The sequence below is a fragment of the Daphnia pulex genome, chromosome 8, assembly GCF_021134715.1.
Source record: "Daphnia pulex isolate KAP4 chromosome 8, ASM2113471v1".
Taxonomy (NCBI): domain Eukaryota; kingdom Metazoa; phylum Arthropoda; class Branchiopoda; order Diplostraca; family Daphniidae; genus Daphnia; species Daphnia pulex.
Window position 1 is genome coordinate 13134583 of NC_060024.1, and position 20916 is coordinate 13155498.

Here is a 20916-nt window from a genome sequence, read left to right on the forward strand (position 1 = left end):
ATCGACGTTTGTACCTTTTGACTCTAGAACCCCCGTGTGGTTATTCCGAATGCACAAGATCTACCAATTCTTGGGGACATTCGAAGACACTGTTGAAAGGTTTAGCGTCCGTACCCGGAACACGGCGTGGATCTTGCAGTGGGATAGGGATTGACTGACGTGTAATTATTGGCTTTCAATCAATTACGTACGAGTCAATCGTCACTTTCTTTTGACTATGTTAAATTGAAAGCAGACCATATTTTCCCTCCCATTCGTATATCGGGGTAAAGTGCACCACACGTTGTATTGCAGTTTTGTTTCCGTCAAAGCTGCTCTGCCATTTTTATATTTTCCCTCCCATTCGTATATTGGGGTAAAGTGCACCAAACGTTGTATTAAAAATGGCAGAGCAGTTTTGGCGGAAACAAAACTGCTCTGCCATTTTTTTATATATGTTCTGTACAGCAGTTGTTTTACCGATTGCTCTGCCATTTTTTTAGTTATGTACAGCAGTTGTTTTGTTATTCCCAATATCACGAATATCGGATTTTTAAACTTCGATCAAAAAACAGTTAACACCTTTAAATTAATAGGTTTGTAGTTCAACTACGAAAACTTCAAATGAAGTAATATCAAAAAAAGAAAAACAAATTCAACAGGTAAATAACCATAACCATAACAGATATACAATATTTTCATTTAAACAATTTCACCACGTTTAAAATTTAACTATTTGAATTTCACAGAAAATACCATTATCCGTAGAAAAGAAAACTCATGAATCAAAGTTGAAAACTGGAAAACAATTTCAACAAGTAATTATATTTATTTTTACATAAACTACTATCTATTACTAAATAATTCTAATTTTTACAGCAAGACAAGATTGGCATTAAATCAACAATAAAAACTCGATCTACAATTGAAAACCCAGTTCCGTCTTGCAGTAATCACGAACTTAAAGACATCCATATGACTGAAGTATAAATTAATATAAATAAAGAATGCATAAATCGCAATTCACTTAATTAAGTTGATTCATTTTTTAAATACATTAATCAATAATTATTTTAATATTCTTTTCATTACAGATTTCACATTCGGATACTCCTTCAATAAGACAAACCAATATTCGTTCAAGAACTACAGTAAGTAACCAATTAAATCTACATAAACACTTGCTGAGTGAAAATAATTTTTACTATTTAAAGAAAACGCCATCTAGCAATAATTTTCTCAATTCTTTATGTATTGATAACTAAATAAATAATTCAAAAACTATAATATCTATAAATAGCGTAACATTATTAAATTCTACATTCAGTTTTCGAACTCGAAGTAATTTTACAACAACTTCATTACGCAATGAATAATTCTTTAAAAAAAATTAAATTGATGTCTACTACGATCAAATTTATTCTAACCCACAACTATATGCCATCTAGCGATAAATTTCCAAATTCTTTATGTTGATAAATCATTTTAATTGAAATTCATAAAACATTATAATTTAATTTATGAATAACGCAGAAAAATTGTAATAATCATAAATTGTTTATCACATTTAATATTCATTCATCTTAAAACAAATTGAAATCAATTCTCTTTGATCAAATTTATTCTTGCCACTACATTTACGCCATCTAGCGATAATTTTGTAATTTTATGTTGATAAATATTTATGTAAACATTTTCAAATATACCACAATTTATCATTAAATGGCGTATAACATATATTTAAAAGGGTAATAATCATAAAATATTTATCCCATTTAATAATCAATCATCTGAAAACAAATTGAAATCGATTCACTTTGAAAAAATTTATTCTTACCACTAAATTAACGCCATCTAGCGATAATTTTGTAATTTTATGTTGATAAATATTTGTGTCAAAATTTTCAAATATACTACAATTTATCATTAAATGGCATATAATTGATATTTAATTCGAAATTTGGTTTCTCGGACTACAAATAATGTCAAAAACAATTGTCATGAAAAAAAACTCGTTTCAAAATAATAATTCAATCTATCCAATAAGTGTACACCATCTACCGATAGCTTTAAAAACAACTTTCAAACATATAACTATATTTCATTTCAAATTAAGCTTAAGATTTACCAACACTGTTGAGTCAAATAGAACTCATGAAAAACTACATTGTGTAATTAGTTTTTGAAGTTGAGTTTGAAGTTCCATCACCAATATATATTTCAATAACAAAAATACAACAGTAACGACACATTGGACATAAATTTTTAAACAAATAAAGACATATTAACAAAAACAGAATCATTACATTGGTCAATCTAAATAAATAATAATACATTTATTTTCTTCCATTCATTAGTTACCCAAAGCAGCAACAACAAATCCAACTCCGAGCGTCACACAGCATCCACTACAAGAAGAACAAGAAAAAAATCAGCACACCAGCACAGCACTCAACACGAAACAACATGACCAAAAAGAAAAGAAAAAAGAATATCAGCGCAGATATTTAGCCAAAGTAAAAATACAAAAACAAGGAGCCGTTCATTATAACGCTCAACAAGAGCTGCTCTCCACAAACATGAAGCATGCTCCTTCCGTTGAGCAAATGGAAAATGCAGAAACAAATATCGTGGCAGCCCTGATGAATCTCGTAACCAACACTGGACTCGGCCGCTTTCCTGAAATCACCACGTTGATGGACAACTGGCAAGCTGCTGCCAATCTGGATCCAAACGCACCTCGTCCAACCATAATTTCCAACATCATCAACGAAGTCAACCAAAACGTCACCGAAGACGACATGAGTCGCATCGTCGAAGAGTTCTTGCAATCATGGAACATCGAAGCTAAACTATTTGCTTGCGCCAGCTGTGGAATGAAAGCTTTCGAAATGGGAACCGATCAAGCACATTCCGTACCCATCGATCAACTGAGCAGTTTACTTATGTCCGATACCGACATAGAGGAATTACTCAGCATCCCATTGAAATTCAGGTACACTCACATTCACTTACAGACGTATCATCTTCTTATACATAATATACAAATTTGAATTATTAGACCCATGGTTAGTTACTACCAATCAACAAGCAACAATCATTATTACTACCTGCACCGTGAGTTCGTCACAAGCCAAGCAGCAGCTTCATCCGACGGACAAGATACAGAACACGCTACCCTGTGTTTGCCTTGCTATGAAGCAGCGATTCACGATAGAAAAATCCCCATCTTATCTCTCGCTGCAGGAGTCGATTTCGGAAACGCCGATCGCATTTTTTTGCCAACCCTGACATTGGCTGAAGAATACGTGATTGCTACTGCAAGATTGTTTATCTTAATCATTAAACTATCCGGTTACCAACACGGAGAACGCCAGAGTGGCAAACTGGGACACGCAATAGTCTTTCCCCAATACGGCCCGCAGCTCGAAACAGAAATTCGCAAAGCTCGCATTCAACGACACACGGGGATCTTCCCATGCTTAGACAATATTTACGACACGATAAGCATCGCTTTCGTAGGGTCAGATTTACAGTGGGCGGCAATGGCGGTTAACAAGTCACATCGCGCATTTAAACCCATTCGTGTTCGCTCCGCCGTCATCTACATGTGGTTGGCGGCTTTAAAAGCTTGCAATTCAAGATACCGAGACATCACCATCGACGACTCGGAAGAGATGACCGCCACTCTGGAAAGCATCCCAAATCAATTAATCCAAAAAGCCACGGTTGTTGGCGATAAATGCGAAATCGAAATCGATCGACTTGTTCATGAACAAATTCCACAGCCTGTGAACGACGACGACCAGGACAAACTCATCGAGGAGAATCCAACTGGCTACCCGATGTCCTTCCTGACAAGATCCGGTGACCCGAAAACAAACAACACTTCGGCGACAGCCATAGCATTTCAAAGTAATTTTCACGTGATTTGTTTCTTTTTCACACACGAACACTGTATAACCAAAAGTTTTTTCCTCATAACACTCAGGTATCGCCGCGTCCATAGGAGAATCAAACAACCCTCAAGGCGACCAAGCTACAGCGCAAGAAATTTCCACCGATTCCACTCCGGAAGAATTATTAGAAGCAGAGCCAAACTGCATCGACATCGAACAAAGTGTGGAACCTATCAACGAATTTGAAGAAAACCATCATCTTCTTTATTCGGCGTTCCCTCACCTCTTTCCTTTGGGAAAAGGACTTAGAAGAACGAACAGCGTCCCCCAAAAAGATGTCTACCACATGGAGAATCAATGGAGTGGCAAGTTTGCCAAATGCTTGCGTTTTCAGTTTCTACTGTTTGATCAAATGCAACGACACTCTGCAGCCCGAGCCGTCAAAGCCAGCGTGCTTTCAAACACGGTGTCCATGACAAAATTCAGCGAGATGATTGCAAACCCAGCATTCATCGGGCAACTGGAACACGCCAAAAACCATCCCAACACGACCGAAGCCAAAGCTCTTCTGGCCAAAATGACACCACACATCTCTTTGGTCAACCGCAAAGTTCCGTACAGTGCGGCAGAAAGAAAAGCGGCCGTCGGACATCTGATGAATATGGTGCGCTATTACGGGCCCCCCACCATTTTCAACACCATCTCCCAAGACGACATCCACGGATTGCTCAACATTCGTTTAACTTTAAACATGAGAAACAATGCCACTTTCCCAGCTACTGAAGACGGATTTGCCGAAGCCCTCCGCCAACAACAAACTGAGTTTCACTCAATCCCCATTCATCCGTCCGCTCTCAGAATCCTTCTGGCAGAGGGACCCGCTTTTGCGGCAAATATGTACTACAAGACGTCCAACAGCGTCTTTAACCACCTATTCGGAACACCTCCAGACAGTGAGGGCAAAAAGAAGACTGTACCCCTTGCCCATCGCAAAGCGGGCATTTTTGGAACACCGATTGCCGCTTTCGGATGCACAGAAGAGCAGAGCCGTGGATCACTCCACATGCACAGCCTCTTTTGGGGAGGACTCACTCCGATGATGCTGCAAGCAGTTGGGGGAATCCCAATTCTAGCAAGACACATCGCCAGCGCCATCAATCGTACCGTCATGGCTCAGCTTCAACCGGAGATTCACGTCCGTCATCTCCTGCGTGATTTCCACAACGAATCTCCGGCTCACGCAGCCCTATTCAAATGCAACAACCCCGTCACCGAAAAGAGGAAATTCATCCAAGATTTCCAACGCACCGTGGACTTGAGCAACGTGCACGTTCACGGTCCGTCGTGCTACCACACCAGAACGGGTGAAGTGTGTTGCCGATTCGGCAAGCCAACGCACTTGAGAGAGGAAACGGGCGTCGAACAAATCGTGGCAATCAAAGCCGACCCCAAGAAGCCAGACATTTCTTTCGAGGTCTTGCCCGCCATTCAACCACCAGCCGAAGCCACCACCACCAAGCGAAATTATTCCAACATTCCAGTAGCAATACGTGACAACCGAATGATCATGTATTACTTAAAACGACCCGCAATCGCGCCCATCGCTTCGGATTCCACGCCAACCACCGATCCTCCAACTCCCACGCTAACACTTCCTGCAGACCTACAACAGCAGTTCGACACCCTGACCACGGAACAGCAAGAAAAAGTCAATCGAGCTCTGATCGCGAGGAACGGACTGGTGGTAGATTACAGTCCCGTTCAATCAGCGGTCGTTGGATGCAACACCAACGCCAGTCTACTTGGAAGCGACGCTCAAACCAAAGCCGCCCTCTGCTACGTTTTGAAATACGTCACTAAACCACCGGCCGAATTAGCTCACACCTTATCCCTTCTCCACCACGCACGACGAACCATCGAACTCCATCCCTCCAGAGCGACAGATACCGGAACCGTCATTCGCACAGGGATGCACTATCTCAACCGAATCGTCAATCAACTAAGTGGAGCCATCGAAATATCGGCTCCGATGGCAGCTGTAGCCATTCAAGGAATGCCAGCCGAATTGTGCTCCGACACTTTCTGGGTGGCTTACGTCACAGCCGCCATAGCATACGCTAAACACCATCGCGAGACCTCGCCCACGAGCACGGGAGACAACCTCAACGAATTCGACGATGTAGACACCAACGATTCGGACATGGAAGAAGAGAACGACGAAACCAACAGCGACGAAGACATCATCAGCGATGACGAAGAAAGCAACACCAACATCGAAGACATCAACGATTTGAATCATCATTCTGATCACGAAGAAACAGTGGTGATTCACAACGTGAATGGCGATCTCACGCAGGATGAGTTTTTCAACCAAACCGAACCATTGGTCCTCTCCCCCGAAGACAAAACCAGACTCGCGACTCAATCGGACGAAAACATCGTCTCTACAGCAAATATCTACGTCAGCGACAAGAAAATAGTAGCCGTTCCTCAACATATACACTACGCCTACCGAGGTGGCGAATTGCATTTGTTGAGTCTATACGAGTACGTGGCTCTCATTGACGTCATTCCAAAACACTGGAAAAAGCAACCAATGGATCAAAACAGCGAGGAACCGGACACAGCAAGAGGGCGAGTAGCGAATAAGACGTTCGAATTCCTCATAGGCCATCCCCTTCACGGTAAATATACACTTGCTTGAATTTCACAAAAATTCCAAACTCTGCACTAATCGACTTTTCATTCTTTTATGTTCATATCATTATAAAATACAGGGACTCACGTCCAAAGGATCCGATCGAAAACAAAAATTCCTGTTTTAGTAGGATCACCACCAGCTCCACCAACAGCAAAACCCAGACAACGCACCGCCGCGTGGACGTCCCAAGCACGAAAATTCGCCGATTATATCCTAACGCTGTACCGCCCTTGGCAAGTTGAAACCGCTGATAAAAGTACCTTACCAGGATCAACATTATGGAACGATCTGTGCCAGTACATGCACACCCTAGAACACGGACACAATCAAGAGGGTCCATCGTTCCTAAATCGCATTCGTTCCAAATGGATCACCAACGCAGCCCACGGACTTCGCATTTCCGGCGAAGATAGAACAGCGGCCAGCAAGCATCGTTGCCAGTGCGCCAAGCAATGGAACAAAAAAGACGGAAGCGAGTCTCTACGATCGACGCTCGAACCTCCAGAAGGATCGACACTTCTTTCAAACGACATTCGAATCCAAGAAACCATGGCGGCAACGGCGGCTCAAGAAAACATCAACATCTTGCGCGAGAGAGCTTCGGCCGACGACCTGTTGGAGAGAGCCAATCACTCACACTTGGAATACTACCAAGCCACCGCGTTGGCTCTGCGACGCCTCTTCCAGCCGCAAGAACATCAGCGAGCGACGCCACAAACACCCACCTCGGCCAATCACATGCTGCGATCGGACAACGACGACAGCAACCTCCACGGTATTTTAGCCCGATTGCGAGCCGACATCATTCACCCACCATCTACCGACGGAAATGACGACACCGTCGTTCCCGGACTTTGGACCACCAACCAACACCTCCCTCAAGGTACCCGGCTATCCGACAAACTCAATGTTTCTCAAAAAGCCATATGGAATCTGGCCAACGCTTACTTCGAGGAATTCCGGCGCTTCAAAGATGGACAAGGGCCGAAACCGAAACCCTTCCATCTACTCGTGCACGGAGGACCCGGCACTGGAAAGTCATTCCTTGCCGAGTGCATTCAAGAAGCAGCTGCAGCGCTGCAGTTCACGATGGCCTGCGTCGCTCCCACTGGCATCGCGGCCAGCAATCTACCAAATGGAAGAACGATGCATAACTTCGCTTCGATTCCAATTTTTCACGACAGTCGGAGCTTTCTGCCGAAACTGAACGCCATGAAATTGGCCAACATTCAAGAGCGAGCGCAACATGAAACGATGGTGTGCAAAATCATCGACGAGATTTCCTTCGTCGGACCAGAACTCTTCGCCCAAGATGACTGTCGCATGCAACAAATGATGGGCGACAACCATCCTTTCGGCGGCGTAGCCATGATCATCATGGGAGATTTTAACCAGCTACCACCAGTAGCACCAGCCGAATCGTTGTACGCCGCCCTTCTAAAGTACGTCAGCACTCAAGCTCCCACAAATCCTCACACTGCATCGACCGGGCCAAGCACGCGAGGCGCTCAATTGTTCAGCCAATTCCGCAAAATTGAATTGACTCAACAAATGCGAGCGCAAAACGATCAAGAACACATCGAGTTTCTCAAAAAACTCAGATCCGCATCCAGCGATCCTAAAACAAGATCGATGGACACCATCAATCATTTGAAAGTCATTACCAGAAATGATATTGCGCAAGACCCAACTTGGATGAAGGCCCCTATCGTGGTAACCAGCAACGAAGAGCGCTACCGCATCAACGAACACCAATTGCTGATGCTGGCACAACAGCAAAATTGTCCACGACTCGTCTGGTTTCAACCCATCATCGGCATCGTTGCCAACGGCTTGAACCAGACTCAAACGAATTACCTCTACGCCACGTCACCACAGTTCAAAGGTATCTTTGTAACCGGCGCTCCTGGTTTCCTGATGTCCAACATTAACCCCAGGAGAGGACTTACCAACGGGACTCCGGTCACCTTTCACTCCTTAGTGCTCGATCCCAGAGAAGATCGCCAACGACTCGTGGCCGCCATCACCGAAGGTAACAACGACGACGTAATTCTACAATACAATCCCACCCAGGTCTTGGTCAAAATCACCCACGCCGATCCCAACGACTTCATCAGTTTCACCGCAGTAGAAGGAGAAGCCGTCATCCCTCTGTCGCAAACACACACCAGCAAACCATTCGCTATCACCGTCCTGGGGAAACTCAACAAAATCAAACTGCAAACAATTTCACACGGCGTTGACTGGGGATTTTCCGTCACTCTTCATAAGATACAAGGACAAACCTGCTCCAAATTAATCGTCGACCTCAACCATAGACCCTTCATGCCGCAAATCACTTTCCCCGGATTCTACGTGGCTGTCTCTCGCGTTCGACGAGCTCAAGATCTCCGCATCATGCCTCTTCAACCCAGTAGCTACAATTTAAAGTTCCTCAACGGGCTACAACCATCCAAAAAACTCATCACTTGGATGAAAGGTTACAATGCGCACGGAGATTGGGATGCCAGACTCATCCCATCTGAATTGCTCGACACGCCGCTGACTACTAAACGCAAAAAAAAGGATACACCAACAACAAGTATTTCAAACTGCCGAATCAATTTCTAATAACTTTATAACAAATGAATTGTTTTTTTCCTTTTTTTACAGAACCTCCCTCAAAAAGCACCAAAACTAAAAAGGCGCCAGCACCACCGAAAAAAATGAAAACGCACGATACAATCAACGTAGGCGCCTCTACTTCCAGTCAACCAACAGCCCCATTACCGCACACTTCTACCTCGTCTTCAATTGAAATGGAATTTCCTACCCTGAGATGTGAAACAATTTCAGAAATCAACGAAGACAATACTTCCCTTTCTCAAGTCATCATCACTAGACCTATTGCACGCAGCGAATCGTCTACAACTTCATCATCATCGTCACTTTACAGTACATTCAACATCAGACATCTGTCTTCAGTAGAATGTCTATTTCTCTTTATGTTCATTCTATGTATTCTGAGTATCATTGGAATGGTAATCTACTTCAACTAATAAAATACTGTACTGTACCCATTCAAAACTCATATTAATAACGCTCACTACTGTATGCATTAATAAGTTTTCGTCACATAAAATAAATCAATAAACCATTTGAAAAACATCACCATGTACGAAACATTCATTGAACCCGAATGTCATCTTATAAAATATAAACTTTTTCATCAGTCAGATAAAATGAAAAAAGAAAATGCTTCAACTCCATTTTTCATTCCACGTCCATGACCTGATAACTGAAAGAATTCTGTCAACGAATTCACTGAAGTGACTAGATACAAACATATTTTTTTAAAATGAGGAATGTACATTGACAATGTAACATACAGCAACTCTCCTTATTCCAATCCACTACTTTCCTTCTCAATTAAAAAACTTAGAATTTATATACTATAAATGAAATACAAACATTAGCCGCTAGGTGTCACGACGAAAACTATCAATCGCAATTTTCAGTGCCCTATCTACTTATCTCTAATGTATCATATCCCCTTACAATAAAAAAAATCTAAGAATCCTAATAAATGACAATAATATTAACCGACCTTCAAAAAACCTTCCAATAACAAACAAAAAATTTCTTATTTCAATATATTTCTTCACAATCCATTAAATCGATTCAATCATACCATTCGAGCAAGATTACAAAAAAAATTTTGTCAATAAAAATTATTAATTGCCAACACCATCTTCCGCAAAAAAAATACAACAAGCATCAATCATTCAAACATTTATATCATTCCTATCTCTGCAATTCATTACATAAAACATTCCATATAAATGAAAAAAAATAGATTGACTCACCACAGCTTTCATTTAATGTTTATCACATTTCAACATTTCACTTCGATAAAAAAAACAATCTTCATTGCTTTCACTTCATTAAATTGTAACACATAATAATTCACACAACATTAGCTAAACTCATCACAATAATTCATATCACTAATCACTATTCATATCTGACAAAAAACTCACTTTAAAAAAATTCTTCTCACAAAACTGATGCACCAACTAACAGACAAATATTCAACAGCAGCCAATTTGAAACAACAACTTTCCAACTAAGAATCTGAATCAACACTGAATATCTGACTGTAAAACATCAAGAAAAAAAGAAAAACACAAGGTTATACTAAGAATAATGTGATATCAACAGTACTAAGAAAACATCAATCTAAATGAAGAACTAACCAAGGCCACGGACAAAATAACAACCACGAAACACTGGCCCTGCCAAATTTATTTCCTTTCCTCTGATTTTATTCGACACAAGAGGTGCAACAGTGAGGTATAGAATGACAAACAGAGAAAACAATACGAAAACTTAATTTTTAAATTTCCTAATCAAGAAAAAAAACGAAAGGAGACTTATAAAATCTCGAAGGTGCCACAAAGGGGCTTGATTAATGGTTAATGAAATGGACTCTGTCATTTTTTCGTTGCAGCAGAGAAAACATTGGGTAGTACGTTTATAAATAAAGTAAATACGTTAAGTTTATGATAATTGTGTTGCTTAAAGGACTTGTTCTTTTTTATTTAACATACTTAAGAAGCATCAACATACTTTTTAAAACTTTAAGTACGTTAAATCTATGATAAGTGTGTTGCTAAAAGTACTTGTTCTGTAAACATACTTAATTTCATTTTTATAAACATACTTATTTTTTTGTAAGCATGTTACACTTCGAAGAAGCATGAAATTTTGCTTTTCAGTTTGTTTATAATTCTTACCAAAAAGCGTAACGTGTTAAGTAATCTTAAAGTGCTGAAATAGGGCTAAAATAAGCATCCTACCGAGCTTCCGTGTAGCTTTTAACTGTCGGTCAACAGTATCAAAATAATGTTTTACCTGTCTGACAAGAAAAGACTTCAAATATACTAGGATAACTAGGAAATTATGTTGGATCGTGTCGGATTTATGCGGGTTTTTTTTTTTTGCAAGATTTTTGCGGGATTTTGAAGAAAATCGTGCAAGATAAAGTGCAGGATTTTTAAAAAAAAAAAAAACGGATTTTCGGGACTTTTTAGGCAACCCTGCACGACTTTGCTATTTCAGAAGTGGCAGCACTGGTGGAAACAGAGAAGAAGTTCAAGACTGTGGTCGTTGGCCATAGACTAAACTTCATAAAATGGCTGACGTGCCTGATATTGACTTGTATGCCGACGATCTTGGTGATGATTTTCATGGTGTAAGTTTACGTACTTATTTATAGTTACCGGAAGAATGCGATGTTAATATTCTGTAGTTCGTTTATCAATAACTTATTTATGTACATTTATGTTCATTTTCTGTTGTTATCCCACCGCAGTGTTTGGCGTGGCGTCTTTGCTGTTTACCGTTATTAGATGAGACAGCATCATTTAACTTATTTTCTTAACTGATTACAGGATGGTGACGAACAAATTGGCGATGGCGTTGACTTGTATGATGACGTCTTGACATCTTCAACGAGCATCAAGCAGGAACTAAATGGAAAGGAGAAGATCTCAACGCTATCTTCTCATATCACATCCAGCTCTCTACATGGTTCATCTTCATTGATCGGAACTCCACTTCAGCTTCATGGCAGCAACAGCTCATCACAATCCAAAAGGATCCAGTTGTACGTGGGCAATCTGACGTGGGTACGATTATTCAAACCTTTCCATTTATAAAACCAATTGTTCAAAGTGTCGTTTTATTTATCTAAAAAGTAATTGTGCTGTATATCGAATCATTCCCAGATAGTTCCCAATTGTTTATTTTTATTTTATCGACATTAATCAAATTGTTAAGTCTGTGATATCAACCTAGCCACCATGTTGTTATGATGGAGGGGCTATGATGTGTGATAAAACTGTATGATGGCATTCAAAATTGAAAGAAGGGCATCATGAATGTTGATGTATGTATGTGTATGTGAGAAGGCATACCAATTCAGGGACATGAACGACCATGCATGTTGTACGCTGTGTATCTGCACTTTTTAAATAATTTTTTTTATCATCTATTGATCTATCATAAGTAGTCCATCAAAACTTATCATTAGCCCCTATCAAAACCTTTGACTGAAGGTTTTTGAGTTGTGTTGTATTACGTTTCTCAGGATGCGGTCCTCCATAGAACTCCCCAGAAAAAAAATTCTTGTCAATCAGTTTTGCGTAACTGATGTGCCACATCCATCGCCCCATGTTTTTTTTTCTCCTTTGATCTCTGAAATCGTCATCTCTGCCAAACGATATTTGAGTCGAATGAATTGTTAGTTTGGGGTGGGATATCGCTTGATATGACAATCTCAGCCACGTATTATAACAACCGCTGGCGCCCATGTGCAGGAACATCTTTGATGATGACAAGAAAAAGAAACTGCACTCTGGCATACACTCACTACAAATTGCGCGGCTGTGTAAAGGTGCCCGATCAAAATATCTTTTATTTGACCAATACAATTATGGTATGGATGTAATCGGCAGAAAACGATTTTCATGCTTTGTTTTTCTATATTATCTTTCTTTCTTTTGTTTTTTAAACAAACAAACCCAATCCAAAACAACAACAAACGACAACGACACAACATCAATTTTGTGGTTGTTGGACAATACAGTGGACCACAGATGCCGACGTGGAGAATGCAATCAGCGCGATTGGCGTCCAAGACCTGGTGGAGGTGCGATTTCATGAAAACCGAGCCAACGGCCAGTCGAAAGGCTTCTGCGTCATCACCGTCGGTTCCGAGATCAGCGCTCGTCAATGCATGGACAAACTTCCCAAAAAGGATCTGCACGGACAGACGCCCATCGTCACCTTCACATCCAAACAGGCGCTCAATCAGGTAAGATCAAAACATTTCTTAATCGTTTAGTGCTGCTAGACGAATTTTTTCCAAGTGCATACCAGTAGAACCATTGACTGTCTAAATTGAATACAGTTCAAAGGTGGGAAAGTGTAATGCAACATTAAAACCAATCAAGTCTGTAAACCTACAAGTGTCGTACAATTTAACACTTAACGGACGACTTGACTGGAACATCTTTAAACATTTATGTTTTATGCATTTCTTTTAATGTCAAAATATTTTTCTTATTCAGTTTGAGGCGCAGTCAAAGAGCCGCCCATCTAGACAATCAAGTCCTCCGCGGAGTACCGGTTCTGCTCCATCCGGAGTTCCGTCGCTAACAGTCGGATTACTCGGACCTCCTCCAATGAATGGGCCTCCTCCTAGGATGATGATGGGTCCGTCAGCTTCTTCATCCGGACCCCCACCTTTAACGAGTCTCTCATTACCTCCGCCACCTTCAGTTCGTGGTCCACCGACACCCGGAGGCATTCCCGTTCCGCCACCGACGCATCACCTTCTTCCACATCCGGTCATGTCACCTACGGTCGTACCGCGAGGTCCACCACCCGGCATGGGGATGCGTGGGCCTCCGCCCGGAATGGATATGAATCCTCATCGTATTCCGCCTCCTGGCAACGGCCGGCCAGAATGGGCCAACATAGTCCAGCAGCCAGCTCCTCACGTCAATCCGGCATTCTTCCCTCCGCCCGTTGCGGCACCTCCGCCTGGATTCCCTCCACCGATCGGCCCACCACCACCATTCATCACTGATAATCGGCCACCGCACACCAATGAGCCGCCAAACGTCAGTGAAGCCGAATTCGAGGAAGTGATGGGCCGCAACCGAACAGTTTCTTCTTCCGCCATTGCTCGAGCTGTTGCGGATGCCTCAACTGGTATGTCTTCAAGCTTCATTTTGCTCATTGAACCAAAATCAGTAGTAACTTATCTGTCTTCTTCATCCAATCAGGTGATTACGCCAGTGCAATCGAGACGCTAGTAACGGCCATTTCGCTCATCAAACAGTCAAAAGTGGCGCATGATGAGCGCTGCAAGATCCTGGTGTCTTCCTTGCAAGATACGTTGCACGGCATTGAGGCCAAGAGCTACGGATCACGAAGAGGTACCCGCATCATCTAGTTTCTTCTTTTTTAAAAAACATTCTTAACGTGAAATTGTTTTGATTGTAGAACGATCCCGGTCGAGAGATCGCGAAAGGAGGAGAAGACGTTCACGCAGTCGGGAGCGCGAGAGGCCCAGTGAACGGGACCGGGACAGAGACCGTGAAAGGGATAGAGAAAGGGAACGCGAGCGTGAAAGGGACTACGTTGAACGTCCAAGGGAGAGAGAGCGTGACCGAGACCGCTCTCGAAGTCACGAGCGAGACTACCGAGAAGTGCGTAACCCGCGAAATTACGAAGAACGTTACTCTTCGCACGAAGAGTCCAGGCGAGGAGATTACGGCGGCGGAGGAGGTGGTGGCAGTGGTCGCGGTGGAGGATCTGATCGAGACAAGGACCGTGAAAGAGATGGTGGAGGCGGAAGTATGCGAGGCGGACGAGGCGGCGATCCAGGGATGGATCGGGAACGTGAACTACGTTCTCGTGACGACAGGGAATCCCGGAGCATGAGACACTAGAAGACGAGCATCATATACGGATGAGAAATGAAACAAACAAAACGATTGACAACTTTAATTATCGTCATTAATCAGAATATCTTTCTCCCCTCGCGTATTTACCGCGACTTGGTAGCATTTAAACACACGTATGAACCACGATTTTTTTTATTTCGTTTAATAATTTGCTTCGGTGTGTCACTCCCTCCCAAGTCCCTAAAAACTTTCTTGAAACAATAAACATTTTCAATTTCATTCACTACTTTTGTACGTCATCGGTTGATTTCTCGAAACATTAGTATTTAAGTCCATGAAATGTAGAAATTGATTACAAAAGATGTGATGGATGTTGAATTCACTGGGCGGTTTATCAGTCGGTAGTAGAGTCCCGACGAAAATCAATAGTGGGTTGCGCCCGACATCTTCGATTTTGTTCGTCTCCATTCACATCAAATTCAAGATTTTTCGGATGCGTGTTGAAATGGAAAGGCGATGTGAGGTTGATGATGATTTATAGAAGGGGGGAAATCCTCAAGTGTGTATTGCGCATGTGGAATGAGCACGATTTTTAAGCCCGCAACTCTTTCACACAACAAAATGCGCCCATGTGATACAAGTCCGTTTGTTTTGCAATTTAAAAAAAATGATGAAAAGCCCAGGATTGCAGCTGACGCCACTGCTGGTCACACACAAAAAAATGGATGCCAAATAGGAGGGGAATCATAGTAGGGGAGGAGGTGAATGACGGTTTTTTTTCACAGCGACAAGGAGAAAAGAGAAAAAGTGGAGGAGCTTCTGCTTTGAAAATTATTATCTGCACAACAGGTAAGTGTGTGTGTGTGTATGTGATAGACCGGAATCAATTAATCGGCATACTTGCTGTAGCTGGGGGAACGTGAACGACTGCGTGAGTCCCTGCAATAACAAAAAGAAAAGTTTGTTTTGATGGCTTTTGCAACAGGAAGAAAATGTCAGTAGTTAAGGATCTTACCTGCGAACTCGGTCGCGAGAGACTGATCGAGAGGCTTTCCTGTCGCGGAAACGATCACGACTGCGTGAACGTGATCGTCTGGGTGAGTATCCACCACCTCTCCTTGCTGGAGGCCCACCACCTCCTCTGCGGTCTCCACCACGTCCACCACGGTCTCCACCAAAGCCATTACTTCTCCTCTTGCCTGTAGACATTTCCACCTTCACTCTGGCACCACATAAACGCCTGTGAAACACAATAGCATAAATAACAGATTGTTTGTTGTCAATAATCAACTGCAACTCACACTCCATCAAGGGCACGAACTGCATCCTCTGCATCTCTCGGGTCTTCAAATTCAACAAAGGCAAAGCCAGGGGGATTTCTTGCTACCCAGACATTTCTCAGTGTGCCGTACTTGCTGAAGGCTTCTTCGATCTCGCCTCTGGCCGCGTTAGAGCCTAGATTGCCAACATAGACTTTACAACGCGGATCCCAGTCTTGATGGCGGGACGACATGGCAGGTGCTTTGATGGCAAACGACGATAGAACGAGCAGTTGTAACCGTTGAGTTTGAGTTGAATAAAACGGAGCTTAGTCACGATATCAAAATTTGTGTATCAATAAACTGTATTACCTGGTATATTACGAGTATAAATGGGCGAAACAATATTTAGTTTGACTGTCAAAAGCAAAGAAACGCGGCCTGAGTCCAAGAGGAGGGGAGACGCGTCTAGCCGGTTGTTTCCAATTACTCGATGTAGACAACCACATATTCAATTCGCATTTGTCTTTTTCTTGTTGCCAGTTTTCAATAAAAACATACGCCGCAAATTTGAACGAAAGAGATTTGGCAATCACGAACGCATTTTATTTGGTAAAAAAAAATAACAAAAATGCAGAAAAGATAAGTGTCATTTCATTTTGTTAATGAAAATTCGTTCGAGTCATGAAAAGGTTTGAAGATGTTTACAAATTTTTATTCGATCTTAATTTAATTGCTCTTCTTCATTACAGTCCACTGGCCATGTTATCTTCAACACCATTCCACTATATTTAGAGACATTATCGGGATATTAAAATCGAATTTCGGTATTATTAGGGATTCTTATCTCATCGCTGCTCATATGCGTCACCGTGCAAACTAAAAGTATTCGTCTTGAGAGACATGGCTGAACTACCACCCAGAAAGAATGCAACTCCGACAAAATTGACAAAGCTGTTGATCTCACCTCTGCAGGTTCTCCTGCAGATGGGTTTTCCAAAACACAGAGCGTAAGTCACCCTGTAGCTCATAATACTCGGCACAACATGTAATTCTGTTTGTTGCTTTTACAGGGAAAAAGCCCTCGCTGCAACTGGATACAGAAATGTTCAGTTAGCATCAGACTGGTTGCTGGCCCATGTGAACGACCCCACCTTAGATGACCAACAGCCTAGAGAGTATCTTCTTTACCTGTGTCCGGCTGGCTATCTGCAAAGTCAATTGCAGGAATTTTGGGCCAGATCAGTTCGAGAGTGTGGCAGAAACGGTGCTCATGAGTTCCTACCCCATGTCACTCTAGTTCCCCCTTTCAAGGTTTATCAACAATATATATATCTACTGAAACTGGCATCATTGTAACTGAGTGATTGATGTTAGGTACCTGACAGCAGTGTCCCCAGCATTGTGAGCCTCCTGGAGAGGATTACAGAGCATGAGAGCCACCCCATTCCTGAATTAAGACTAGAGACCTACATTTCACAAAACTTTATGGGCTTCTTCCTCAATCAAGACTCTGCTGAAGTCATCAAAGTCATGGCTTCTCGGTTTGCTAGGGAACTAGCGCAAATCAGTATACATTTACGAGATTATTATTTTATGGCTCCAGAACGTTTCATTAGCTTTGATTCTTATTGCGTGTTTTACAGACGTTGCAGCGGAAGCCCACACACAAGCCCTTCACCTGACGTTGGCATACAATTTTCCATCTGGTCAATTCAGCACACTGGAATATCTTGTTAGAGCTCTGAATCCCAACAATGGCTATTCTCATTGGCAACTACGACTTTACTCGAGAGATATCCGCCTTTCAGGGAAGAAAGTCTACAAGGTCGTCTTCCCGCACGTTCCCCGTGAAACGGACGAACTGGAATTGCTCCTGGGCGATTTTGTTTACGTCGATCCTGAAGCCTGTAATAATTCCATCGACGGGTGGATCGAAGGCATCTCCTGGCTTACTGGTAAATAAGTTCTTAAAAACTATTATTCTCTTGAATTCGATTTAGAAACTGCGGCTTCTTCAGGTTGTTCGGGTTTTCTGCCAAAGAATTATGTCGAGAAAACTGCCGAATCGGACGCCTGGACCCTGCACAAGTACCGCCCATATAATTAGATAGTTCATAATCGAATTTGCTTGTTAACATCAAACTGCTGTTAACAGGAGTGTGGAGTTGAATCCATCCGCTGACGACTTGGACGAAATCGACGGAATTTCAGCATCAAGCGATCAAGCCCGGAGATTGTTGAGTCAAGTGTCGCCGGAATTGGGTTCTAACAGCGGCAAAAGTTCACCCACCGTTCGCCAGGAAATTAGTCCACCAAGAGGGGTGGCCGTTCGACCAACAGAGCTTTCAAAATGTACGGAAAACTACGTCAATTCCGATTTAGATATGGCCGGATTGTCTCCTGTGGTTGAACGGCCTCTAGCCTTCAAACAGGGTCCTCGACGGTTGTTTATAGTCCGCCACGGAGAAAGGGTCGATTTTACATTTGGCACCTGGATTCCTTACTGCTTCGATGAATCAGGTATGTCGGATTATTCAAATTAATAGAAAATTTGAATTTTAAAATTATTCGTTCATCTTGCATTACAGGTAAATACGTCCGTAAGGATCTGAACATGCCTCTGAGCGTTCCCAAACGTCAGGGATCGCCCGAGTCTTTCTTCAAGGATTGCCCGTTGACTATCCTGGGAGAAACGCAAGCTGGACTTTTAGGCCAAGCTTTACGCTCTGCTGGCGAATCCAACAAGATCCAGCACGTCTACTGCTCTCCTTCGCTTCGCTCGCTGCAAACGTGCCAGAACATTCTGAAAGGCCTGGAGATTGAGCAGTCGATCCCGATTAGTTTGGAGCCGGGATTGTTCGAGTGGCTGGCCTGGTATCAGGACTCGATGCCGCAGTTTCTCACACCTTCGGAGATGCTGGACGCCGGCTTCCGTCTCCGCGAGCAGCACCAGTACTTTATCGACTTTAGCGAGCTTTGCGACCGGCGTGAGTCAGCTGAACAGTATTACATGCGCTCGCATTACGTCACCCAGTGCGCCCTCCGCTGCACTGAGCACATCGGTAACATTCAAATTGGATTTTCAAAAGAGTCTTGATCCATCCCTCTCATTTGAGACTTAATTATCTTTTAATCGAAAAAGGTGGAGACGTTCTCCTGATCGGACATGCCTCGACGCTGGATGCCTGTTCCAGACAGCTGGTGGGTGGATTACCGCGATCGGCTCAGGAGTTATCGAGAATCGTCCACCGGATCCCTTACTGCAGTTTGGCCGCCGTCCAGCAGCAGCAGCAGCAACAGTGTCCAGAAGAGCCGGCCGATGATTCAGCCGAGGAAATTGGTAGTAAGCCCCGTTGGAAATTAATCGAGCCACCTGTCCCTCCTATGACTTATTCCGCCAATTTACGTTTTGATTGGCAAACTTTGCTTCCATGAGTCTGTGTGCCTCTCTCTCTTCCAAGGTTATGTGCAACATTCCGCCCCGCCCAGAGTTCAAAGTGCATATAACAAAAACTCCTCTTGACATACCAAATATTGTTTTCAAGTGAATACTTGAAAGCCCGCCGTTTCACGCAAGCCTTTTTTAATATTAATATTATTTAAAAAATAAAATGTCCTTTTTTTTCAAATTTTTGCGCAGTAGAATTTTAGTGTGTGTATGTAACTCCGCCCCCCGTCCGTCCGTCTATAATAAGCTTTAATATTTTTGGCTGTCGCCAGAATAATACAAAATTTGATCGTGTGAAAGAAATTTGAATCGCCATCCACTGATGACTTTCCGTTTCTCAAATTTTTCCAACATTTCTTGTCATTTTAGTTTGGCTGAAAAAGAATAGCGAGGAAATATTTTCGAATCTTTATTTCATGGCGGGCTGCGCACACATAAGAGAGAGAGACGCACACATGACTGGTCAGAAATCCTATCGAGTTTATCGGCAACAATTTTGAAAGACATGCAAGGCCGGCGCTCCTTGTCAGGGAGCGAGAGAGTCTACATATGTGTACACACATTCTTTTCAGATAAAATTTCTCTCTCTCGTGTCTCTGTATGCGGAATTGATGAACTACCACTAACTTTTAAGGCAGCTCCCTTCTCAAAAAACTGACCCTCCTCTTCCTGGTCACTTGTCTCGATCTCCGGTTACTGCAAAAACCGAAGATTTTCTAGTGATTCTCCGCCTGGCGAAACGGAAATTCTTTTATTTATTTTTATGGCCAGAAGAATGTCAACGCTCACACGTATAACGTCACTACTGGCCGGCCATCCGTCTTCTCCCCGTTTTATTTGAAATATTTTATTTGCCCAGGTGGAAAATTAGTCAGGACAACCACACAGACGCGCATCGATTGCGAAGAAACGCCAAGTAAAACGATTATTGGCTTTTTCGTCAAATAGAATCACATCAAAGATGTGCTGACCAGCATCGACGACGACTGGTTTTTAAAAAGGCAAATATTATACATACAGCAGCAGCTGTATTAGCATTTATGACTGGCCATTGGCCCCCGCCGGCCAAATGCGCATTTGAATGGCAAGACCAATTTGCGCCATGCAATTCAAAACGGACAGGACAGGCTCTGTAAAATATTCTAGCTTAAAGCCATTTTGCAAATGAGTC

The 20916-nt window shown here is 42.5% G+C and overlaps 4 protein-coding genes across 6 annotated transcripts; 3 read left to right on the plus strand and 1 right to left on the minus strand.

Annotated features, from left to right (window-relative positions):
- Positions 1-775: 775 nt before the first annotated feature.
- LOC124200042 lies at positions 776-9724 on the plus strand. Its single transcript, XM_046596123.1, has 8 exons — positions 776-797; positions 859-963; positions 1074-1130; positions 2337-2974; positions 3041-3894; positions 3971-6562; positions 6656-9160; positions 9232-9724. The coding sequence occupies exons 2-8, from the start codon at positions 955-957 to the stop codon at positions 9615-9617; spliced, it is 7041 nt and encodes a 2346-aa protein (XP_046452079.1). The 5' UTR covers positions 776-797; positions 859-954; the 3' UTR covers positions 9618-9724.
- A 1950-nt stretch (positions 9725-11674) lies between these two features.
- Positions 11675-15318, plus strand: LOC124201110 (cleavage and polyadenylation specificity factor subunit 6-like). 3 transcript variants are annotated; one of them, XM_046597558.1, is made up of 6 exons: positions 11675-11812; positions 12012-12248; positions 13208-13435; positions 13692-14337; positions 14412-14564; positions 14632-15318. In XM_046597558.1, the coding sequence occupies exons 1-6, from the start codon at positions 11753-11755 to the stop codon at positions 15078-15080; spliced, it is 1773 nt and encodes a 590-aa protein (XP_046453514.1). In that variant the 5' UTR covers positions 11675-11752; the 3' UTR covers positions 15081-15318. The 3 variants fall into 3 exon arrangements, with proteins under 3 accessions (XP_046453514.1, XP_046453515.1, XP_046453516.1); XM_046597559.1 differs by lacking the exon at positions 11675-11812 and having other exon boundaries at positions 12065-13057; XM_046597560.1 differs by lacking the exon at positions 11675-11812 and having other exon boundaries at positions 12106-13015.
- Positions 15319-15583: 265 nt separating this feature from the next.
- On the minus strand, positions 15584-16815 carry LOC124201111 (RNA-binding protein 1-like). The gene is made up of 4 exons (XM_046597561.1): positions 16667-16815; positions 16337-16556; positions 16051-16275; positions 15584-15974 (listed from the first exon to the last, which is right to left on the minus strand). Exons 2-4 carry the CDS (start codon positions 16546-16548, stop codon positions 15923-15925), a joined length of 489 nt encoding a protein of 162 aa, XP_046453517.1. The 5' UTR covers positions 16549-16556; positions 16667-16815; the 3' UTR covers positions 15584-15922.
- Positions 16816-16853: 38 nt separating this feature from the next.
- On the plus strand, positions 16854-20064 carry LOC124201109 (protein UBASH3A homolog). Its single transcript, XM_046597557.1, has 9 exons — positions 16854-16986; positions 17047-17304; positions 17368-17608; positions 17672-17864; positions 17941-18252; positions 18316-18385; positions 18453-18817; positions 18886-19359; positions 19440-20064. Exons 2-9 carry the CDS (start codon positions 17198-17200, stop codon positions 19730-19732), a joined length of 2055 nt encoding a protein of 684 aa, XP_046453513.1. The 5' UTR covers positions 16854-16986; positions 17047-17197; the 3' UTR covers positions 19733-20064.
- Positions 20065-20916: the final 852 nt, after the last annotated feature.

What these genes read in the sequence shown, in the direction of transcription:
- LOC124201110 (XM_046597558.1), top strand. Translation starts at nt 11,753, where the DNA reads ATGGCTGACGTGCCTGATATTGACTTGTATGCCGACGATCTTGGTGAT. An exon ending in TTGGTGATGATTTTCATGGT is followed by an intron (nt 11,813 to 12,011) that starts GTAAGTTTACGT and finishes AACTGATTACAG; the next exon opens with GATGGTGACGAACAAATTGG. An exon ending in ACGTGGGCAATCTGACGTGG is followed by an intron (nt 12,249 to 13,207) that starts GTACGATTATTC and finishes TGGACAATACAG; the next exon opens with TGGACCACAGATGCCGACGT.
- LOC124201111 (XM_046597561.1), bottom strand. Translation starts at nt 16,548, where the DNA reads ATGTCGTCCCGCCATCAAGACTGGGATCCGCGTTGTAAAGTCTATGTT. An exon ending in GTTCGTGCCCTTGATGGAGT is followed by an intron (nt 16,276 to 16,336) that starts GTGAGTTGCAGT and finishes TGTGTTTCACAG; the next exon opens with GCGTTTATGTGGTGCCAGAG. An exon ending in TCTCGCGACCGAGTTCGCAG is followed by an intron (nt 15,975 to 16,050) that starts GTAAGATCCTTA and finishes TTGTTATTGCAG; the next exon opens with GGACTCACGCAGTCGTTCAC.
- LOC124200042 (XM_046596123.1), top strand. An exon ending in AGCATCCCATTGAAATTCAG is followed by an intron (nt 2,975 to 3,040) that starts GTACACTCACAT and finishes TTGAATTATTAG; the next exon opens with ACCCATGGTTAGTTACTACC. An exon ending in CATAGGCCATCCCCTTCACG is followed by an intron (nt 6,563 to 6,655) that starts GTAAATATACAC and finishes TATAAAATACAG; the next exon opens with GGACTCACGTCCAAAGGATC.
- LOC124201109 (XM_046597557.1), top strand. Translation starts at nt 17,198, where the DNA reads ATGGCTGAACTACCACCCAGAAAGAATGCAACTCCGACAAAATTGACA. An exon ending in TAGGGAACTAGCGCAAATCA is followed by an intron (nt 17,865 to 17,940) that starts GTATACATTTAC and finishes CGTGTTTTACAG; the next exon opens with ACGTTGCAGCGGAAGCCCAC. An exon ending in CCGCTGCACTGAGCACATCG is followed by an intron (nt 19,360 to 19,439) that starts GTAACATTCAAA and finishes TAATCGAAAAAG; the next exon opens with GTGGAGACGTTCTCCTGATC.